The sequence below is a fragment of the Python bivittatus genome, unplaced genomic scaffold (assembly GCF_059951505.1).
Source record: "Python bivittatus isolate LINGU-HERP-01145 unplaced genomic scaffold, Pbiv_v1 ctg000680_np1212, whole genome shotgun sequence".
Lineage (NCBI taxonomy): Eukaryota > Metazoa > Chordata > Lepidosauria > Squamata > Pythonidae > Python > Python bivittatus.
The window spans coordinates 7,546,042-7,569,498 of NW_028277095.1; the positions used below are offsets into that span (position 1 = coordinate 7,546,042).

A 23,457-nucleotide genomic window follows, 5' to 3' on the forward strand; every position below is an offset into this window, starting at 1 on the left:
GCAATCTGCATATAGCTGTGTGAAAGAAATGAGAAAGAGACTGCTTTTAAAGTCAGATATTTTAATTGCATAATAAATTAGGTGCACATTATCACGATTATTGCAACAGTCATCCTGGCATACATTCCTTCTCGCTTCAGAGGAAATGCAAACTCCGGGAATCTGAGAATGAGCTTAGAGATCATGAAGTTAAGGGAGCAGAGAAGCACAATTATTCTTTGTGCCCTAATTCGGCTCATTTCCTTTTGCCCTTGATTTCTAACCTTTAACTTTCATCACTCTTTGTTTCTGCGGCTGCAAAAGCTGGAAATGTAACTTTCTTACAATGGAAATTGTGCAGATTTAAGAATTAGAAGAGCCAGTGAACATCACTCTTCACATCCCAGGACATGGACATTTTTCCCCATTGTTTTTTGCCCATTGAATTCAACATCTGATAGATGGGAGAGATCTGTGGGCAAATCTAAAATATTGAAATAACTCTTGGTGTGATATTTAACTAAATATTTAAATTATTCCTGGCCATGATATTTAACATTAACTTACCTTTAATGACTTCAATGAAAATTATTGACCCATCAGATCATTTCTAAATCCTGAACAATGGGTGGGCCTCTTCCTTGGGTGGGGCCTGGGGCAACTGTCCCCCCAAGCGTTATGTACTCTTTACTTCTAAATATCAGCAACTTGCAGACAAAATTGTGATGCTAAAGGCACAGCTCGTCATCAGCTGCTCATGCTGCCGTTTAAGTCCTATTTGTGCACAAGAATAGGAAGGGGAACTAGAGATCCTTTTCTGCCAGAGTGACCCACACAGAATGAGGAAGTGGATCACTCAAATGGACAGTTAGTTTGGGTTCTGGTTGATTCTGTGTGGACTGGCAAAGGCCAAACATCAGCTATCACTGAAAAATCCCATTGAAATATATTATATAGGGATAATGGCCAAACTACATATTACACCATTTGGAGAGTGTGCAGTAGGTACCTGTTACAAAATGCTATTATGACAAACTAGGGGTGGCTAATTTATGAAAGAGGAGATCATATGGTTAAAGGCCTCTTGGTAAAATTGAATCTGATCAGATGATATATTAGAATGTAGACCACAGCACACCAACAGCAGTGAGTGGGTCCTCACAGTTAAGCTTCACATGTCTGCAAAGGCTCCTTGCTGCAAATTCACAGCCTGGAGAGAGGAAAGACTACCACTAGTGTCCTCATGGTCCATTCCACACATGAACACATTACCTGAACAGGTGAACCCTTTAGGTCTGCAGCTGGAAATCAAGACTACGCAGATCACCCAACTAAAAATGAAAAGCTGCCCACACAGAGCACCAACCAAGCTCTGTCCTCATGAAACCAACATTACAGATATAGAGATGAGGGTTTATTAGAAAGTCTTCTGAACAGGACATCAACTGCATCTCATCCTTTGAGATGGAGAAGCAGTGGAAAGTCCAGAATGTAAAGAGGAGCTGTCAATGTTGTGGTCCAAGGGAACAGGAGGTGCAACATGTACCATATCCCCTATAACCTCATAGTTAGTGACAAGTGATGGATGATGACAGCATAGGTGCATCATCTGCAGAAGAACCAATGCCTCTCTTCCCATGTGGACACCAATATCAGCCACTTGTTATTGGCTGATATTATCAGGTAAAACTAAAAAGTTCATTGGAGTCGTTTTTGAGCGTTTTCAGATGTAATCACCTGATATTAGGAGTACAATGTTCAGTGTTTCTCAACCTTGGCCATGCTGGCTGGGGAATTCTGGGAGTTGAAGTCCACCCATCTTAAGTGGCCAAGGTTGAGAAACACTGTTCTAGATAGTACAGATTTTTCAGATGGATTGAGGGAGATTAAAGCAGATTAAAGATGAGGTTCTCAAAAAAAAGAAAGAAAGAAAAGGTATTAACAGGACACGTCCAGAAATTTCTGCCATCAGAGTAGGGTTTTTCTCGCTTCTTGTAGTCATGGGATCAGGGTGGAAGGGTGACCCTCAGATTAGCCATCTACATTCCTTCCCCCAGGATTCTAATATCTGACTGGAATATAAGATCCCAGATATAAGTCCAAATAAGAACTGCTATCTCTTCTGCCAAAATTTGGAACTGGAACAGGGGGTTTGCACCCCTCTTGTTACGTTTTTCCACACCTGTAGGTATGCACTGTGGATGGAAAAGGAGCAACAGATTTGAATATATTTAATTTTTTTTAAAAAAAATGCACAACGGGACTTTCTTCTCAGCAGGCATGGAGAGGATTTTACTCCGTTTCCATTTTTAATTCATGCTCAAAGACTTCTTTTGTTTAGAAGTGCCATTCGGGGACTATTTAATATTTTTAAAATAGGCAGAAAAATGTAGTCCAAATTAAAACATGCTTTTTTAAAAAAAACCATATTGCTAACATGGCATTTGGAAAGGTAATGGTATAAGTTTTCTGAAATGAAAGGGGAAGGTGGTAGGATTCAATTAGCCACCACAAATCTTGCTTGGGACCCCAAACCGCCCCTCCCACACACTCCAAAAAAGATAGATGAGTAGAATGAGAATGCTTTATAGAGGTCATCCTTGTTTAGCGATCACAATTGGGACCTGCAACTCAGTTGTTAAGCAAAGCAGTTGCTAAGTTAAACAGCAACTGTGCTTATGATCTTCCTTCAGCTTTCCTTTGCTTTACAGACCCGTGAAGGTCAGAAATGCGAGGATTGGTTGCAAAGTTACTTTTTCATCATCGTCATAACTGCAAACAGTCGCTAAATGAGGCAGTCGCTAATCAAGGACTACCTGTATTGCTCTTCCATTCCTTCCTTGCAAAGTTGGGTTTTATGAAATGTCTTCTCCATTGCCTCCCAAGAAAAACCATAGAAGCAGCAGAGGTGAAAGAAGCAGAACAGTGATTTAGTGACAGTGACCAGTAGTGCCCTGTAAACACAAAGGAACAAAATATGGCAATTTCAGACTAAAATATGATCTATGGAAGATCCTTGTAATTATTTTGAGGGTAACCAATTGCTACCTAAGACACCAATTCATGCACTCATCAAAGGAGCACCTCCAAAAGTCATTTGCATATGTGTAAAAGGATTCAATAAGCTGTGAGGATATACTAGAGGAGATAGGATATACTGTGAGGATACACTAATGTGTGTCTCTATACACAATTTATGTGCAATTGTTGCAGTGCTCACACTTGGGCAACTAAATTTGGGCCTCGGTGAAGAAATGTGTTTTCTGTTGCATGGACCCAGAAGCAAGCAATCCAGGGGTCTTGCAAATATGCCCAAGTTGATAAGGTCCATTCATATTCTATAGGATTTATGAGGAACAGAAGGAATGCTTGAACAAGATTCAAAAGAGAGAAAGTAACTGTGTCCAAGTGATTACCATGGTCAATTGCCACTGAATGCTGCAAGTGCTTTCAGCAGAATAGCAGGTCTGGTGTGGTGCATGTTGGGGAGAAGTGAGGAGGAATCGTTCATCCATCCTACAAGCTGAGGTCTACCACAATATGCTTGTAAACCAGTGTGTTCCCCTTGAAGCTGGGGGCTAGGAGGACACTCATGTCCTCTAAAGGGATGGGTTGGAAAGCTCGTGGAGCTTGGACAGAGAGTTCTTGAAACTTCACAAACTTCTGCTTGTCTTCATCCCAAAGGTAGATGTGGGTAAAGGAGAAGTCACTACCCAGAGCCATATAATGTTGCTGAGATATCTGGAAGGGCTCCATCACCATGGAGCCTCGAGAGGGCAAGGTCTGCACCTCTGTGAATCGCAGCCCTTCCCACTTGACCACCTTGGAATCTCCAATGTAACGGCTCAGACACAGGTAGTTGTCTCTTTTTATCTGGAAATGCTTGACCATCTGAACATCCATCACTTCTGCAACATCCCCCAGGTGGGCAAACTGCTTCTGTGAGCGATTCCACTGGTAGATGATAGGGGCCTGGGAGCTGCTAGAGATGATCAGTCGGGGTTTCCCATCAACCTCTAGGTACTCCACATCTGTGTCACGATGCCATGAATGCAGGTCCTGGTGGGAATAGAAGCCGTTCTGGTTCCAGCGATAGAGGCTGGTGGAGCCCGCCTTGGAGCTGTCGGCAATGACAAAGAACCACTCGCCATCAATCTGGAAGGCCTCAATGTCATTGGGCTTTCGGATCTTCTGGCTGTCAATATCTTGGATCTTAATGAACTTGTCAATGTTGGTGTCCCAGCGGTAAATATAGGAGCCTCCAAAAAGCTGAGCCACCACGATGTACAGGTGGGATTCTGCCACAATTGGTTTGCAGTAAACAGCTGAGTGAGCTGCAAGAGAGAAGTAGGAAGCATCAGCACAGAAAACAGAAAACAGGCACTCTCCATGAGCACCGCTGCATTGCAAGGAGCACAAGCACTTTCTGTGCCAATCTGAGTAGGTGAACAAGCTGGTGGAAGAGGATGGGAGTCGAGTGCTGAGAATTCTCGTCTGACCAAAACACTATTATCTTTTAAATACATGATACCTAAATAGTGACCTTGGGACCTTCCAAATAGAATTTCTTAATCTAGCACCTGCAGAGATATGCATCTGCCACCCTTATCACCCCCAGTTGTGGTAATTGGGAGCTGTGGTCTAACATATCTGAGCAACAACACATCTGGATAGGCTCCTTTGAAAGCCTAATGATGGAAAGGGTCAGGTTCTGCTCTCTGTGCCTTTTAAGAGGTGGACTGGGGAGAAGACTCATTGTCGAAGGCATTGTCAGCCAGTGCAAAAAGTCAAAAACCAAAGGCAAGCCATTTAAACTTAATGTGAAATAATGTTAAGAAAACAGAAGTGAACATTCTGTAACAATTGTTTGCAGTATGTGATTGTTGCTAGGGCTGATTTCCACAGTGCATCAAGAGCTGGAAAGTAAAGTGTTACTGGGTTTGGGAGAGTTATTTCTTTTTCTCTGAATTCTTTCTATTTTACTTCTGTAAACCGCTTAGACACATTTTGGAATGGAGCATCATGGAAGGAAGGAAGGAAGGAAGGAAGGAAGGAAGGAAGGAAGGAAGGAAGGAAGGAAGGAAGGAAGGAAGGAAGGAAGGAAGGAAGGAAGGAAGGAAGGAAGGAAGGGAGGGAGGGAGGGAGGGAGGGAGGGAGGGAGGGAGGGAGGGAGGGAGGGAGGGAGGGGGGGGATCTCCAGAAGTGAGGAATGTTCTCCAGAAGTTCTCCTTTGGACTCTGTGGTCCTAATGCTGGACGACAAGACAGAATTTTCTACCTTCCAGGCAAGAAACAGCTGCAAATTTCCCTTTTTGCCCTGAGAGCTAAAGAACTGGATGAGTAGAGCGGTTAAGACAACCAACTTCAAATCAAGAAAGGTGGCCTTAAATGAAAGAATAGTTGAGTTTCTAATCACGTAGCCATAGGGGATTTGTTTGGGTTGAGTTCACTGCTTTGTATGAATCCAGCAACTGTAGCATATAAACCAGGTTTTATGGCTTAGCTTATTGTGGGTACCTGGTCAATCAATAAACTATGTTTACGGCTGTGCAGATCTTCAAAGAGATGCTCCCCTTCCACAAAGGCTTAAGCACAGTCTTTGAAGCACCTCAGGTGTCTGTGGTTAAGCAAATCATGGCTTAGTGGAATATATCAACCAGGCCATTTTGTCTAGGACATCTGCCCAGGGGGGACAGTTTCAAAGAAAGTCAAGGAGGCTTTGATTGTAAGGTTATCTTGAATTTTTTTACTCTCCTTGTAGATGCCCCCATTCCATCCCAGCCTCTCCTGCATCACCCCCCCACCCCCCACAAGAATGGGTGTTGGTGAAAATGCGTACAGTAGGTGTAATACAACCTTCCCTAATCTTGCACCCTTTGAAGAGGTTGGACTACAGCTCCCAGAATTCTGGGCCAGCATGGTCTTCCCAGCCGACATGGACTTGAGCTTTTAGAATGCAGCAAAGCTAGTTAGAGTTTGAGAAGCTTCATCCAACCCACTGCATCAGATCCAACACAAGTTCTGGATCTCTTCTATAAAGCAGCGATGTCAAGTGGGAAGCAGAAGGCCTGTTTCTCCTGCCACAATATCTGCCTTATGGAATAATGTTTCTCCCAAGATCTGGATGGCTTGCTCCCTCTTGGCCTCTGTAAAGCCTTAAAGACTTGACCAAGCCTTGGACCAGGATAATTGGCGAGACTAGTTTGTATGATGGTTTGTATATTTGGGGGGGCAGTTCTGAGTCAGACCTTGATAGCATGGCATTACATTGCTCATGGTGGTCATTTATGTATTTATTTGTGTTATTCTTGTTCTAAATGGTTGCGATAGGCAGCCATATCAGTCTTTTAAATAATTGTGCAGGGAGTCTCTTTTTGACAGCCTGATGTGACCTTGCTCCCTAAAGGTTTCTCAGCCCACACCATGAATGGGTCCTCAACCCTTCCCATGCTACGTGTGCCCAATCAGCGGCCTTCCAACCACACCAGGGTGAACAATGTCCCCTTTTGCCCTGCAGATGTGCCTTACCAGGGATGCGGTCAAAGTCTCGCAGCTTGCGCTCAACATAGTCCCACTTCAGGATGGTGCAGCTGCTGGAGCTTGGCTGGGCCAGAGCCACGTAGAGGTCACTGGAATACATGAAGGGCTCAGCAGATACAGACTGGAAAGGCAGAACCTGGTGGACCACAAAGTCTGGGGGGGAAGAACCAGTCATGTTTATGTGGCCCCCGTAAAACCTGGAGGAATTTACAATCAAGATACCACAACCACAAAATGGGGTTTCCATCCAAGGATCGTCTTGAGCCAGAGGCATTCACAATAGAGGTCAAAAAATTCAAGATGGTGGCCATGACCACTTGATCAAAGGCTCACTCTGTTTTTATATGCAATGCATGTAAAAAGAGGATGGGGCTTCAATCTTGTGGGCATAGCTGCCCTCTAGACTGTTTCGACCCCTCCTGCAGATACTCCTGACTTCCCTTGCACCAAAGCCTTGAGTGTTACCAGCATAGTCCCTTCAAAACTTTTCATTTGTACTTATTTTATTAACGGCCTCCGCCGAGTCTTGCCCCTTGCTTCCCAAAGACCCGTTCCAAGGCAGCAGTCATGGTGCCATACTCAGATGCCACCTTGGTACCACCTTTCCCAAAACACGTGCTCTCCAATTGTGCAGCTTTTCAACTATTTTCAACCACTGGTTGGATATCATCTGATCCAGTAAATTGCGTTGTTCTATTTTTGCCCAGTACTATGCTGTTATGCTTTTTAAAATACTGGTCCATTTTAATATGCAGTCTTTCCCCCCTTTTTACATAAATACACGACGACTTTAGCCCTATTACAACAGTGTACAATTCATATGGTTTTGCAATAAGGCAATACAATAAGCATTTAAAAAATAAGACTTCCTCAAAGTTATATATTATTTCAGACTGAACAATATTTTTCCTGGTAATGAAGGATATAACAATAGCACCAGGAAGGCCTCTTTAGATATCACATAATGTCAGTGTCAGAATCAGATGAGGTCCTTTATTTGAACATAATTTGTCCTTTATGTACTCTGTTTGAAACACCAGTTGATCATAAGGCAGATTTTGGCACCCGGGGCTCATTTTTTATATGCAATCTTTTTTGTTTCCTTTTTCTTTAGAAATCCCAGTAGCCTCCCTGAAAATCTGTCAAATAATGTCAATAATACTTGTTAAGTTAACTGACCTAAAATCCTTTACTTTTACAAATGAATTCATCCCTGAGCCTGTGACTTCTCCTAGCAGAAAGTAGTGGAAATAGGAGAAGTTTCACCAACACATTCTCACTTTTCTAGATAGCTTTTACAAATGCATGGTGGTTGTCAAGGAAAAAAATGATGGCAACCTCACTCTGAGCCCCAGAGGCAGCTGGAGAACACATGTGTAACTCTGATAAATCAAATCCTTGACCTGGTGTATGATCCCATTTCTTAGGCAGTCATGCGAAGACATCCATTCCTACCTGTGGTGATGCAGTCCAAGTCCTTCAGAGGGAGCTCTCGGATCTTCTGGCCTTGGTACTGAGGTGGACCACCACAGAAAACAGCAGGCACACTTGCGTTGGTGTTCTCCATCCATTCTACCAGCCATTTGATCTTGCAATCACAGGTCAAAGAATTGCCCCGAAGGTCTCTATGGGAAGGGAAAATGTAGGGACCATCATTGAACTTCTCCAACTCCACTCTAAAGACAAGGCCCCACAGTCCCCCAAAAAACTGGTTTGTAGACAAACCAAGTGTGGAAATGGGGGTCAGCTCTCCCATGGGGCCAAACTAGAAATGTAAATTTGGTTCTAGCACTAATGGCCCATCTTTCTCTTTGATAGTAAGACCCATCAAGAGCTGCCTTCATACAACTTGCTTTACTGAACTAATCCATTTGCTGCATTTGTGTATTGAACCATAAACTTATCATTGGTGGGGTACTCTTTACAAGCTAAACCATATACATGGTTGGAGAATGTTATGACCTCGTTGTTTGCCATCTAAGTTGGGAGGATTCCTGAACTGGTTCCTGGTAATTTAATCAGCAGGAGATGAGAACATAGAATGTTGCACAATCCCTGACATAGCCCAATACAGTACTGTCCTTTTTTTTCACGGAATGTTTTGTGTTACACACATTAAGGTTTGGTTCATCCTGTTACATATCTGAAAAGTCTCTATCTATAGCCAATTAAGTCAATGTCTTCTGGCCCTGTTCCCTGCTCTGGGGTCCTCTGGGGAAGTTCTCTCACTTCCAACACATTTGTTCTCAATAGCTATGAAGTCCGGCTAAGCAAATATGCAACTTATAACTTTAAAAACCTGGAATACTATCCAGTCGTACTTAAGTGACACATTCATGTTGCTAGGTCTCTGTAGTTTCAGTGAAAACATAATAGAAGTGAGTTTAAACCATATTCCCTCATATTCCATTCATTATTTACATCAGTTGATTTTGGAACTTTGACTTAAATTGTCCCAGTTGGCTTGTTTCACCCAAAGCCTTCACATTAGTTCTGTTAACTATATTTTGGATACACTCTTGATGACCTTCTGTTGATGAAATTAAGAATCATATGGGTAGACAGAGCCCCAAATAAATTTCCAGTTCCAGAAAGAATTAGATTATCGTAGGCCTCTGGTAGAATACACAATGAGGTTGCATGCATCATGAGGTCAATGTGCAAATGGTACAAATTATGCAATTTGTGTAATTTGCATGATGATGTCATGTTGCCCATGATGTCACTTGCCCACCTAGTATCCCTAATGGACACCCATAAGCTATTATTCCTGTTACTGTTATTTTTAAAGTATTCCCAACCAAAGAGAGCCTTACAGATCACTAAGGATATCCAAAGGCTTCAGGAGATCTCTGGGCAGCGTCTGCAGGTTGTTATTGGCCAAAGATCTGAAAGAAAAGAAGAAAGGAGAATTGTTTTGTGCCAAACATTTCATTATCCTCACATTAAGGCTGAACAATGAAAGAGAGACTTGCAGGACAGGCTGCAACTAGGTTTTTTGAAAGATTCTTTAATGTGCAAATGTTCATCCTTTTTAAGGGTGATGAAGAGTCGTGCAATTGAAAAAAAAATCTCAGCCCTCTCTTCCACTTTGCAGCAAGCAAACAGGTTCAAAAATACTCCATCCATCCATTTAAGATAGAGAAATTCTAAAACCCTGAAAATGAAGTAGAAAAACAGAAGCCTCCATCACAAGGGAAGAATTCTTCCAAAAATCAGAAGACCTGATTCATCTCAGAGGTCCTGATTACCATGAGGATAGATATCATGTTTTCTATGACTTGCTATCAAAAGAGAAAAATTATCTTAAGCTCCAGAGAAAGTCAAAGACACTCTTTAGCCAGATGTGTGTGAAATGGGCTGTGTGCATTTGTGTAAGAGAAAACTCACAGATGTGTCAGTGACTTCAGCCCACGAAAGGCATTTTTCGACAGAGACCGGATGTCATTGTTCTCAATGAACCTGAGGAAAAAGAACAAGATGACAAGGGAGCATGTTTTGGTAAGGTTCCCCCTCTATTTTCTCCATCACCCACCCACCCCCATATTTTCCTCTAAGAACAAATCCCATTTCCCTTCACCTGAAGGTCCACTCGTCCTTCAACCTCCACTAAAGAAGGTCCACTCGTCCTTCAACCACAAGCCTGCTCCTTAGCTTACATCCCTTCCTCCTCTGAAATTGCCAACCAATAGCAGAGTCTCCCCCTTCCATGACACTTTGGCTAAAATACAGAGGCAGCAGATGCCCAGAGCCAACACTCCTAGGACAGATGTTCCATCTCCCTAATAGATGAGCTATACTCGCTTCATGGCAAAAACCCTGGGTGGGATTTGATTGGTATCACAATGCAAGTGTCCTGTAACCAACACTGGAGCAGAAAGAGAGACCCAATATTTGTGTCTACAGAACAGACACAGCCAGCCATTGACCTGAAGTCCACACCTCTTAAAGCATGCTGGCTGGGAATTCTGGGAGCTGAAGTCATATCTTAAAGCATGCTGGCTGGGAATTCTGGGAGTTGAAATTCACACATCTTCAAGTGGCCAAGGTTGAGAAAAACTGCTATAGAAGATCATTAGCAGAAGTACGGATATTGCTACAGGCAGAGTTGGCTCAGCATATGCCCGAGGAAGATCTTCTGATTCTAATGGGGAGGTGTCTACTTGTAGTTTTTATGCTGAAGAGGAAGAACTAGGGGCTACAATTGAGAAGGGAGAGGAATGTCTCCTATGCTAGATCCAAGGTTGCTACGCCTCTTCCAATGTGTCTGTGTGTGGTAGGTGACTTCCAGGTCTTCTCTGTAACTCTTCTCAACTTCTCCAGCCTAGAACACCACATTCTAACCCTACATCAGGTTTGCAGGCCCTCATTCTCCCCCGAAAAGTTTGCCGTGTCACCCCACGCTCTGACTAAGGGCCGGAGAACGGCTGCCAATGTTCCGTACAGGTACTGCAGGTGTGAAAGTCCCGTGAACGCGTTGTCTCTGATCAAGGAAAACTTGTTGGAATTCAGCAAGCTGCAAGAAAGAATCAAGGGTCAAGACCGGTCAGGAGGTAATATGAGAGCGACAAAACAGCCCACCCACACTTTGTTCACAATTTCCTAGACAGCGCTGACGGTGGTTTTAAAAGTTCTTGCAAAAGGAAGAACGGGTCTCCTTTTTAATTTAGTTTCAGTTGAATGGTTGCATTTAGGGGGCCTTAATTAGCCCTAACACACACTTTGGTTCTACCAGAGATATTGGGGGGGGTCCCAAAAGTCAAGATGGTGTCCACGATTGCATGATCAAAGCCCCACCCTTTTTTATATGCACTGGGATGCTCATGAAAAGGAGCAGGGCTTTGATCCTTCTGTTATATTTTGCATGACTTTTTCTTGTCCTTTTTTGGGGGTATATATTTATTGAGAAGTATAACAATAGGAGATACAATCAAGTACAACCAAAAATATAGCGGTGCTAGTAAAATGAGAAAAAGATATACAGGATAATGAATAGGCGAGTAACATTTGTTAAAACTGAAGGGCATTATTTTGATACACAATTTTATATTCTATATATATACACAATTTTATATTTTATATATGTACAGTATATATATATGCTTCACATAATGTTTAACCATACCTGTAACAGTGCACTCTATTTTATTTCTAAAGGGTTAACTTGCTTTTGCTTTGTAAAGAGCACTGGTTTCTTCTTCCCCCCCCCCCTTATCTCTTTGCTGAATGCCCGATTGTCTTCGAAGAAACAATTAGATGAATACAAGTTGTTTGTTTTACCAAGCTTTTGCAACAGTCGTGGGGCCCTGCATTCCAGAGAGAAAAGATAAGAAAAATCTTGTATGCCATTCTCTTGGTAACCAGAAGAATAAGTTACATTTAAGTTTACCTTCCTAAGAACCACCTTTCACTTGCTCAGACCGTCCCAAAAATCCCTTGTATGGGTGTGAGGGGATGTACTATCTGATTACAGATTTACATGTCTATAAAGTCTCTGATGTTTGTGTTGTGAGGTGTGATTTCATCAACATTTCTTGTGAATGTGTTGATTGGGGTCACCCAGCTGTGTCTTGATCAAAATACATCTGTTATCTTAAAGAAGCCTCGTCTCAAGTCTTTTTATTTGGCTTTATTGAGACTTGGGAAATAAAAGGTGCCATACAAAACTAAAAGCAGGTCCATAAAATGTTAATATAAAACTTTAACATATAAATCTAGTCATATTGCTCCATTTTAGTACCATATGTTATTTCGATACAATGGTATTTATTGTATACACTACACTGGGACACACATTACAAGGAGTGGGGCTTTGATCATGTGATTATACTCCATCTTGACTTTTTTGACTCCCTTACCCATGGGCTCCAACATTCTTTGTTACTACTCCTTTCTCTCTATGCCAGTGTTTCTCAACCTTGACAACTTTAAGATGGGTGGACTTCAACTCCCAGAATTCCCCAGCCAGCATTCTGGGAGTTGAAGTCCACACGTCTTAAAGTTGCTGAGGTTGGCCAGATCTGCAGAGTGCAAGAAAGGGCATATGTAGTCCTTAATTAGACAATGGAGTTCTTGGCCACTTCTAAGAAACTGGCATCCAGGCACAAAGCTAGATCAGAAAATGTCAAAAATGTGAGTCTCCATTTTTTTCAAGGACATTTCTTGAATACTCATTCCTGGGCCAGGAATGGGCCTCTCTCTCTTGAATTAGCTCCAGCTTGTTATCAGCATCCTGTTCCTTGCCACCTGCAGATACCAAATTCTGATTCCAGGCTTCCTTTCCTCCTTCGAAAGTGAGACCGAGCAAGACGTGGACTTAACTATGCTTGGAAAAAGGGCCTCATCCTTGGAAAGGGCTGTGCCAACTCTTGCCTGGAAGGGCAACCCCTAAACTGAAACAGATGTGACTGGGGCTTTCCCTCAAATGCCTGCCTCTGGGCCCAGAGACCTCCTGAGGAGGCATCACCACCTACTGGTGAGCCAAGACATAAAGGTCTTCTCACTACTTGGGGGAATGCAATAGCACCGGAAAGGAAGGCTCATTTGCTGCCATCACTCTTAAGAGCACGGGATCTCTTGCCCTCCTGCCAGCTCCTGAGAAATCCCCTGGGCCAAACAGCTAGCCCTGTCCTAGGCAGGCACTCCACTGGTGGAGCCCCTTGGTGTGGGCCCTGCCCTGTCACTTCAGGGGCCCCCTTCTCCCTCTTCAAGCAACAGGTGAGCAGAGAGACGTACAGGAACTGCAGGTAGGGAAGGTGAGCAAACGCAGCTTCCTTCAGTTCGCTGAAGCCGGCGTTGATCAGGGTCCTGCAAAAGAGGAGAGGGACGGAAATCGGCAGGGAGCTGAGGCAGAGCCAGGCCGTGTGGCTGGGCTGCCTGCGGTCGCGCAGTCGGAAGCCCACCGGTCTTCCAGAACGCAAGTCTGTTGGATCTGGATCTGGTTCTGGTTCACACCTCGTAGCAAACTAGAATAGGTAGCTTGCCTCTGGCTCGGTGCACTCCCTGTGAACACAGACCCCGGGGGCTGTCAGTCATGATTTGTGGGAAAACATGCTGTAGGACCCCCGAAGCCAGTCCAAGTTGCTTCAGTAAGCTATGGAAAAGACAAGCCATCAAAACCAAGCCATAGTTTGCTTAACCCATCCGGAGCCCATTTCCAGCAAAGAAAGCTTAAGGGCATCTGTGGGGGGGGGGACATGGGGGTGGTGACATTGTGCATGAAATGAGGTCAGTGCAAATGGGCCAGATGAGACCATTTGTGGGAAAGCGTCCGACATGTATCACTGTGGCTTTTGCCAGCCCCTTATTCACCATAGAATCAGAGAGAGAGCCAGCTGGGGAATTCTGGGAGTTGAAGCCCATGCATCTTAAAGCCAACAAGGTAGAGAAACGCCGATCTAGACGTAGGCCAATCATTTATTCATTCCATGACCTGAATTCGATGCATGCCAAGACAGTATTTGTAACTGCCTCACACTGCTGGTTCATGTTTAACTTTGGGTCTGATCTCGAAAAGTGCAGAGGGGCCAGACCTGGCTACTGGGGGACTTGGATGGAGACCACCACAAGATCCCAGGGATATAGGTTTGACTCTGAAGTCCAAGCATTGTCTGCCCAGGAAAACAGCTGAGCTGTGCAAGGATGGTGCTGTGGGATGTGAGCAGAATGGTGCAGACGCATACGTTCATGTCGGAAGGGCCTTAAGCTGATTTCATATCCATTCTCCAGACATCCCCCAGACCTGTAACTGAAGGTGGGGGCTTAGGGTTACGACGATGTTTAGCGCTTCCTTAAGCAAGCCTGAGGACGGACGTAAAAGGGATGTGCTCGACATTTAAAGACGGTGTTAATTTTTTGCCTCCTTGCCTGGATGTGTTACAACCCCTAAAATGGGCACTTTTGCTAACTGGTAACCCCCAGCTATCGAAAATCAGTAATATTTCTATAAGTCAATGCCTTGGTCAACCAAGGCCTTGTTTTTCCAAAAAATCTTGAGCCATCAACTGTACAGAATGTTACTCAGCTAGATGGCAGCACCACATTGAATCTGGCTGTTCTTGAATCTTCACCAGAGTCAGACCTGTTTAATGTTTAAAATATTCAATACTTAATAATATTAACCATGCATTAATACTAATATGTATTAACGTGAAAATAAAGAATAACATTTATTAATATTTCATATTAAAACAATGATACTTATTAATATGAAAATAAATAACAATTAGCAATATTTAATATTTGAATAAGCAATAATATTCCATCATATTTCATCATATTTAAATAAATAATAACTAATATTAAAACAAATAATAATTAACAATAAGCAATGATATCTCATCATATTTCATAACACAAATAAATAATAAACATTTGAATAAATAATAATTAACAATGTTCACTACTAGTTAAATAAGCAATAATGCTTAATATGTAAATAAATAATAATATTTCCAAAGTACTGAAATCAATCATAATATTTCAATATTTAGAACAGAGCCTTAGGAAATACCAGGCGATAATAGATTGAGAAACTCAAAAAAATATTCCAGAATCAATGGCAAACTATTCTTCCCAGAAAATTACATGAAATGCGTGAGAGTCGCCATGGAGGGAAAGGGGGAAATTATGCCAACGTCATTTGCATAATTCGTGGGAGTAACTTGCATGACGCCATGTGTTGTCCCCGTGGCTTCTACCAAATGCCTGGGTGTGGACGCGCTGAAGGAGCCACCAGGTATCCAGCTTCTGCAGAACCTTAGTGAATGCAGGAGTGGTCTCCCCACTTTTTTCTTATGGTAAAGTAAGCCTTTAGGGCTACCTTCAGGGTATGGTCAGATGTCAAGATGGTGGCTGTGATGCAGGTAAAAACATGCACAGCGCCAATCACACAGTCACAGCCACCACCTTGACTTCTGAGCATGCTGTACGCCTTCCAGGGTTCCTCCATTCCTTCGCCCCGAGCTGCTGCTCCTCTCTGTCCTGCAGCTGAAGAACTGCAACCCTGGGACAGTCGCAAGGTGGAGAGGAAGTCTTTAATGCTCTCTCCCCCGCTGTGATGAATGAACGCTCCTTGGCAAGGCGCTCCAAAAGCACTTAAGCAAATCAATGCAGGCCCATAGACGGACCCTCTCGGGAAACGTCACTAGGCGTCCAAACAGTTTCTGGTGGGTGGGAATACATTGAGCTGGAGGGGCTGCAGCAATTCTGGCTTTTAAGGAGGAAGATACTCCTCGAGGGCTTTTCTGAGTGGGTTAGTATCCTGAGTTTTGAAAGGTTCCTGCAGCTCCCTTGCACCAAGGTCCAAATCCAAGAAAACTATACATTGAGTTGGTGCCTTCTTAGGATTATTGCTAGTTGGGGCTGATGGGAGTCAAGCGCCTCTGAAGATAACCTGGCCGGGAAGACCGTTGGAAAGCCTGTGGACACCCCAGAGGTCCCAATCTGAACATAAGGGCATGCCAACTAAATGCAATCAAAACAGATTTGCATTGTGCGGTACTGCAGAAACATCCCAGAAACATCCCTCGGCAGCACTGAAGTTGTAGCTTCTCCCTAAAGAACTGCAGATTCAACGAAGTGGAAAAACCCTGGAAGGTCATCTATTCCAACCCACTGCTCAGGGCAAAAGCTGTTAGGGAAGGACGCTGCAACTCCATTATCTCTGACAGATGACCATCCGGCTTCTGCAGAAATGCGTCTCCCAAGGAGAGCCCAGAGCCTCCTGTTCTTCTGGGCCGTTCTGCTGTCAAGAGTTGTAATCCTTAGGACGTTTCTCTAGACATCCAGACAAAATCTCTTCCTTGTAACTTCTGTCTCTTGGTTTCAGCCTGTCCTCCTCCTGCTCCTTCAGTGTGAAGGTGCCTCAGATACAGGAAACCACTACAACGTCTCTTCCTAAGGACTTCCTTTTGGAATAACAGGTAATTTCTCTGCCCATCCGGGTCACACAACTTATAATATTCCAAACCATATCCACAAATGGACAATTAGCAGTTACATCCTTCTGAATTAGCCATCCTGGCACACCCCCAGGATCTTCTAGGCTGATCCAGTTTTCTCATTGTTGGAATTTCCATTCAGCCATAAAGGAACCAAATAGGCTGGATTTGCACAAAATGGTGGAACACACACATGCACACACACTCACACAAAACTCCATCCGAATCAAGTTTATAACAAGCCAAGCTCAGCCACTAAAACTTTTGTTGACTTGGTTAATGGTGTTGTGTGAACCCCCCATTCTTTTGATAATCAGCTCAAATAAGTAGCTTCCATCTTGAAGGTGCCAACACCTTGGATGGGAGAACCATGGCTTGCTTAAACTCCAATGCTGGCCTAAGATTTGATCCTCAACTTTCCAAGTGGGAGTAGAAACTATTTTTTTAAAAAAAATGATGATTGCTCTGACAATTGCAGAGTTGTTCATAAAACGTTTCAGCATAATCAGAGGCTGTGCGTTCAGATGCCAACCTCAACAGCTGTGTTTATGGAACCTCTGCCAATGCCACTGAGGTGCAAATTTTGGCATTTGGTGGGCCCTGAATATAGAAGTTTCTTATTTTATTTTCCAATGTATGTTGGAATTGTATCCTATTTTTAATCAAGTGCAGTACTTTTCTTTTCCAATGGACCCCCGAAAAAATCCTAGAGCGTATTGAGCCCTGACTTGCTTCATATGCCATGCTAAAATTTAAATCTGTCCTAACCAAGCCTGGCTGCTATGTTCACATGCCATGCGTGCCAAGTCAAATCAGCATACAGATATCCATGCATTTTCCACGATCATCAAGTTTACACCTGCAAAGGTAACAGGACCTAGAACTTCCTAGAGTCGAAAAGAGCCATCTAGTCTTCCAGTTGCCTCAGTTGAAGCATCCCCAACAGACGGCTGTCTGGGGTCTATCGAATGCACAGTTGGGTTCCCACAACGTAATAAGCCAAGAGCTGGAGAGTTTTCATGGTTGACTAGAGATGTGACTTTGGGTAGCTCTAATCCTAGGACCATCGCCCTGTTCCGCACACTACATGGCTTGTATGCCTAGCAAGTTTCCTCTCTTCTGCCCTCAGTCATAAATGCTAAAAATGTTGTCATGCTTAATGAAAAGGAACATGGAGATTCTTGTGTCTGTGTATTAGAAGCAGTACTTGGAGGACCCAATATATTTTTTCATTTTTCATGCAGGCGTTCCATGTTTTGGCCTGCAAGAAACTGCCATAATATAATTCATGAGCTTGTACCAAAGTAGACATTGGAAGTCCCCATCTCAGGGCTTCAGATCCAAAGACAGATCCACAAGAATCACCCCCATGCGTGCACATGCATGTGCCCAGGCACACGCATGCCTGCACACACACGCGCACACACACAGAGTTCCTAATCCAGATGCAAGAGAAGGGTCAGAGGGAATGTTGGTTGTGGCAAAGGAGCCGACACGCTGACTAACGGTCCTGCTGGGGAAAACAAGTGACTCATATCTTTCCACCCCACCTTCAAAATAACAGGTAAGTCTCAGAGAAGTGGGTTTTTCCAGGAACTCTTGCTCCCTCAGATTAAAAGAGGAGGCTGGGAAGCACCTGACCCCGTCACCGCTTGATGGCTGCAGCATCAAGTGGCGCATCCCAGAGGTTCTGCCCCTCTTCCACTAGAGAGAACTTTTGCAAATCCACTTTTCAGCGGAGTCAGCTCAGCCTCGCAGCCTCCGGAGCAGGAGGGACCAGGGTCAAGAAGAAACGGAGGTCCCTCTGGGATGCCACCATCTCCAGCCTCCCATCCAAGAGGATGGACAGAAAGTCCCCTCTTCTCACGAATCAAAGCAGCCAGGAGCAGATGGGTGACATATCCCCCCCCCCTTCTGGATTCCGGGCTCCACCAAAGCTGAGCGGCTGTGCTGCTCTGAGATGTTGGGCTCACCCCACTTGTCCTGCGAGTGCCTCCCTCTCCCTTTCTCCTGACGCCCTAAAGCCAAGCCCACCTCTCGCTAAGTCCCCCCTCTGCCCGTGCGCCCCAAGACTTGTTGCCCGGTTCCAATACACCAGCCCCCTCCCCCCCCCGGCCCCGGGGACTCGCTTTGCCACTCACAGCGAAATCACGTCTCGGGGCAGCGTCTTGGGCACCGCCTTGGAGTCCACGCAGAAGGCCGTGTCCCGCGTGCACGAGCAGCTCGGGGGGCACGGGGGGGGCCTGGGCGCGCGGCGGGCGAGGGCCGGCGACCCCAGGCAAAGCAGGCCCAGCGAGCAGAGGAGGACAACGTGCCCCGCGGGGGAGGCTCCCCTGCGCTGCTGCAGAGCGGCCATCGCCTCTCCCCGCGGCTCTTCTCCCTGGCAGCCGAAGCACCCCGGGGCCCTGCGCAGCCTCCCGACGCCCCCGCTGCTCCGGCTGAGGGGGGCTCCCCGCAGGCGCCTTCGGGCAGCCGCCTTCCTCCTCCGCGGCGTCCGCGGCGCGTTGCCAGGCTGCTGCTGCTGCTGCTGCTGGAGCCCCACTGGCAGGCTGGGCGCCTCAGCCCTGCGGAACTCGGCGCTGGCTCCTCCGCCCGCCGCCTGGCGTGGGGGTGGGAGCCGGCGGGGGAGGGGGCTCGCCCAAGCCAGCCCCGGGCGAGGGGGGGCGAGAGCAGGGCCGGGGAGGCGCCGGGGAGTGTCGCGGGCAGGGGGGACGAAGGGGAGAGCACATGGCGCGTGGAGGGATGCGCCGCAGCTCCACCAAGCCGCTGCGAATGGGCTGGGGAAGAGCTTCCTTATTAGGAAGCGAGGCAGGCGACCCTCACCCCAACTTTGCGGCTTAGAGAAAGAGCCCTTTGAGGACCCTGATCCAAGAAGCCCCCCCCCCCCCCCCGCCACTTAGTGCTGCCAAAGATGCTGGGAAGAGGGGCATGATACTGACTTGCACAAGGCATCTTCTCAGCTGCCAAGCCATTTTGCAAAGAGATGCCTTGTTGTGTCTGCGATGTCTCCGACTTGATCGTTGAAGAATGAAAGAAAGGCAGCTGAAGAAGCAGCATTCTCCTCTTTCCTCCTAACTTTCCCAGCATTATGGGCTTCTCAAGGGAAGAAGCTGGGTCTTCGCATCATGTGTCCAAAGTAGGATAATCTGAGCCTGGTCATCTGTGCCTCGAGTGAGAACTCCGGGTTGATTTGCCTGATGATCCATTGATTTGTTTTCTTGGCCATCCATGATATTCTCAGGAGTCTCCTCCAACACCAAAGTTTAAAAGTGTCAATGCTCTTCCTATGCTGCTTTGTCCAGTGCGCCCTGTGCATCATGTCCCACTGAGAGAGGGCTCTCGCTTGCTTCCCTTCTTTTCTCATGATTTTGCACTCAATACAGCTTCCACTTCTTGGGATCTACTCACCGCACAGAGATGAGATACCTAGTAAATGACTGGGGCTTTTGCACAATTTTGCCTGCCAATGTTGCAACGTCTATCAAGAAAATCATTATTTTACATTAAGAAGTCTAAAATAAGGCAATAGCTTTATTAGGCTTAGAATCAGGGTGATAGGAGAGGTGCATCTTGGGAATTCCAAGCACGAGGGGCATCTGGGGAAAGAAGGATCGCTATTGGCAAGATGGTAGGCAGAACGCTGCAATGTAAGCCCATCCCTTGTGCACGCGCATGGGCATTGCCCATATACAGTTAGGGAAAAGAAAGTAACTTCGTCGTTTTCTCCCTCCTCTGGTGAAACTAAGTTGGTTTCCTGGTTTAGGTGTCCTGGTGACTTAGAGCATCTTCTAGAGCATGTTCCTCAACCTTGACATCTTTAAAATATGTGGACTTCAACTGCCAGAATTCCCCAGCCAGTATGCTGGCTGGGGAATTCTGGCAGTTGAAGTCCACACATCTTAAAGCTGCCAAGGTTGAGGAACACTGCTCTAGCCACTGTACGCATCAGATGAAGTGACCTGCAGCTCATGAAAGCCTTTTAATGAAATCCTTTCGTTGGCAAAGGGGCTACCAGACTCTCCCTAATTTTTTTGCCATTTTACCCACGTAGATTTTGTTGTGGTCACTGTTTTTTTCCTAACGGCAATGTTTATACAGCTTGTATCCTTTCGTCTCAGAATTTGCCATTTCTACTCTCCCTTGATGAGGTTGACTTCCAGATGAACTTTTAATCCTAAATGACAGAGTGTCAGCCCTTCAAGGTAGTGCAGATAAGAAGCACCAGCCATGAGTACTAACATTAAAGCAGTGTTGTCCAAACTTGGCCACTTTAAGATGAGTGGACTTCAACTCCCAGAATTCCCCAGCCAGCCATGTTGGCTGGGGAATTCTGGGAGTTGAAGTCCACTCGTCTTAAAGTGGCCAAGTTTGGACAACATTGCCCTAAAGCAACAGAATCTTGCAAGCCTGAAAATACGTCTCTTCCCCCCTCACCTTTACAGCCCAAGAAACTAGGGAGGGTCCCTTTTGAGATGTTTGCCACACTTCCATTCCTTCTGTGGGCTAAGCTGCCTCTTATCTGAATGTTGCCTAGTCTGCTGCTGCTCTTCTCCTTCTCCTCCTTCTCCTTCCTCCTCCTCCTGTCTCTCAACGACATTCTCACAGATCATCACACACAGTCACAAGCACTAACTGATTTTTGCATGATGGTGTCTTCTGGAAAAGTTCCGATGCTGCGTGGAGAATGTGGCGTTGGGCAGACAAGCACTGCACCACTTGCAATATCCAGATTTTTCTGACCTCCACAGCCCTTACACAACAAGCTGATCACAAGCCTTTGTGGCCATTATGAATCTGGCCTCTTGTTGTAGTCCTTGTTGCTGCTGTGACTTCCCACCCTCCTCCATTGTGTTTCTGACTCAGATGAGTTCACTGGAGCCCCAGAGCTGCTGTGAGGGCAGCGTGTGGCCCGGGCACAAACATCTCTTGTTCCAGGCACAGCTGTGTCCCAGACAACAAAGGGCAAAGTGTGCAAGAGGGTGACCTGAGCTTTGCAATCCAGTCTTAGCAACCCAGAGCTGGGTTGAGATGAACCCAAAGGCTCTGGGGGCGAGGCCAAGGGAGAAGCCAACTGCTTGGGTGTCGGGGGGGGGGGGGGCAGATGGCACACCTCCATTCCTGGGAGGGAGGGAGGGAGGAAGAAGACCCTCATGGTGCTGCCATTTTACAGTTTGTTGCTACTGATTGCATGTCCTCTTTGCCAGCTCACGATGCAAAGATGAGAGAGCAAAGAATTCACCCAATTTTAATCCCAGGCTGACTAAAAGATGGTTCTGGGTCCACAAAGCTTCCCTCAAACAACTTAAGCACATTGTACTTGAATTTCATGGTCCAGTTCACACAAGCACAGGGGTGTCTGCAGTGTGTGCTCAAAAACAAAAACAAAGGCAGCGGCCGCAACGGTGCAATCAAAGCTTTGCCTGGTTTTGTTATGTGCATCGCAAGGGCAGAGCTTCAGTCACAAAATCGTGGCCACCCCCTTGGTTTTTGCACCACACTTGGTGGACACCCCACATGACAAGCGAAGATGAAGGCTGGACTCCCACAACTGTACAAACTACTCAACCCTGTTTGGACCGGCTCTGCAAATTCAGTCCCCGGGAAATAAGCTTGGGGTGGCTTTGCTAAGGAGGAGCGTGAGGAACTCTTGAGGAAGAGAGATCCTAGAAATACGGCGTATTAGTTTAAACTTCAGAGTAAGAGGTGAAAGTATTATATATTTGTCTCTGTACCAAAGAAAGTCTGAAGTTATCTTTTTTTCTTCTCTTATTTTTTTCTTTTCTGCACCTTAAATTTCCTTCTTTTTCTGATCTTTCCTTTTTTTCAATCCTTTATTTCTGTTTCCTTACATTTTATTTCTTGCTGAAATTTAATGAAGTTCTTATTAAAAAAAAAGGAAGAGTGTTCAGAAAAGAAAGGACAGAAGCTTATCTCAGTGTATTCATACACACACACACGGACACACACGCACATACACCCAGCTGTTTCTTAGACTGTCAGGGCAACATCTGTTAGTGCCTTCCACTTTAGTCTCCTTATTACAAGGTTCACTTAACTCCTGCAGGAAAGTCTAAAATGTGCAGTCCTGAAGTAACAGAGCATAAGGAAGTGTAATTTCCATGAGTCCCCCCCCCCTCTTTTCTGGTCAAATTTGCACTCAGGTCCGAAGAATTATTGCACAGGTATGACTTTAAACAGCTTCTATTCATTTCCCCTTGATATGTGCAGGAGTATTTCCTGGAAAACTCTGCCCTAAAGAATGACAGAAGAGGCTCCATATGGATCTTCCTCTTTAGAAGCTAAAGTATCTTCTTGGCAACCTCTGAAGAAAACTGTCATCATACTGCCATCTTCCCTGCAACTGAATGACTGCAATTATAACACAAGGTGTCTCTCCAGAATTATTTAACTTCAATTCCCAGCATCCTACACCATTAACCATGCTGGTAGGGCTACTGGAGTTATAATTCAGCAACATCTGCGTATTTCTTCACTCCTCACCCTTCTCTGTGGCTCCAGATTTCCTTCCAATAATGTGACCCTCATTCTGTCAATACTGTTGCTGTTCTCGGGAGCTTTTGTTTCCATGTTTTTGTGAAGCAGCTCAAGAATTTCCAACCACAGGGATTGAAAAGGGGATATGAATGAGGAGGACCTTGTACTTCACAAATCGATTTTAGAACAAGTTGACTTTAGGTTTAGGAGCAACAAGAGGCTACTTGTTCCTAAAAGGTCCTTCTGCTTAAGGACAAAGTTCTTCAGAGACTCTTGAATGACATGTGTCCAAATAACACTTCCTGGTTGCTCTGAGAGGGCTTGGCAAAAAAACACTTCCTAAAGGCAAGACCTGACGGCCAGCCCACAAGAGTTGCAGTGAGACTGGAGGACAGCTAACCAATCCTCTGGAGGCTTTTAGCATCAGGTGCATAGTATAAGTAGAAGTCCTCCTGCCTTTTCCAAGATAAGGAAAACTCACTGCTGGACATCCAAGGGTTGGA

At 45.3% G+C, this 23,457-nt stretch overlaps 1 protein-coding gene across 1 annotated transcript; it reads right to left on the reverse strand.

The window, feature by feature from the left end:
- Positions 1-66: 66 nt before the first annotated feature.
- Positions 67-19,029, reverse strand: LGI3 (leucine rich repeat LGI family member 3). The gene is made up of 8 exons (XM_007427103.3): positions 18,601-19,029; positions 13,254-13,325; positions 10,963-11,034; positions 9,909-9,980; positions 9,335-9,406; positions 7,974-8,143; positions 6,507-6,671; positions 67-4,313 (listed from the first exon to the last, which is right to left on the reverse strand). The coding sequence occupies exons 1-8, from the start codon at positions 18,813-18,815 to the stop codon at positions 3,496-3,498; spliced, it is 1,656 nt and encodes a 551-aa protein (XP_007427165.2). The 5' UTR covers positions 18,816-19,029; the 3' UTR covers positions 67-3,495.
- Positions 19,030-23,457: the final 4,428 nt, after the last annotated feature.

What these genes read in the sequence shown, in the direction of transcription:
- LGI3 (XM_007427103.3), bottom strand. Translation starts at nt 18,815, where the DNA reads ATGGCCGCTCTGCAGCAGCGCAGGGGAGCCTCCCCCGCGGGGCACGTT. An exon ending in CCCCGAGACGTGATTTCGCT is followed by an intron (nt 13,326 to 18,600) that starts GTGAGTGGCAAA and finishes CCTCTTTTGCAG; the next exon opens with GACCCTGATCAACGCCGGCT. An exon ending in CTTTCACACCTGCAGTACCT is followed by an intron (nt 9,981 to 10,962) that starts GTACGGAACATT and finishes CTTTTTCCTCAG; the next exon opens with GTTCATTGAGAACAATGACA.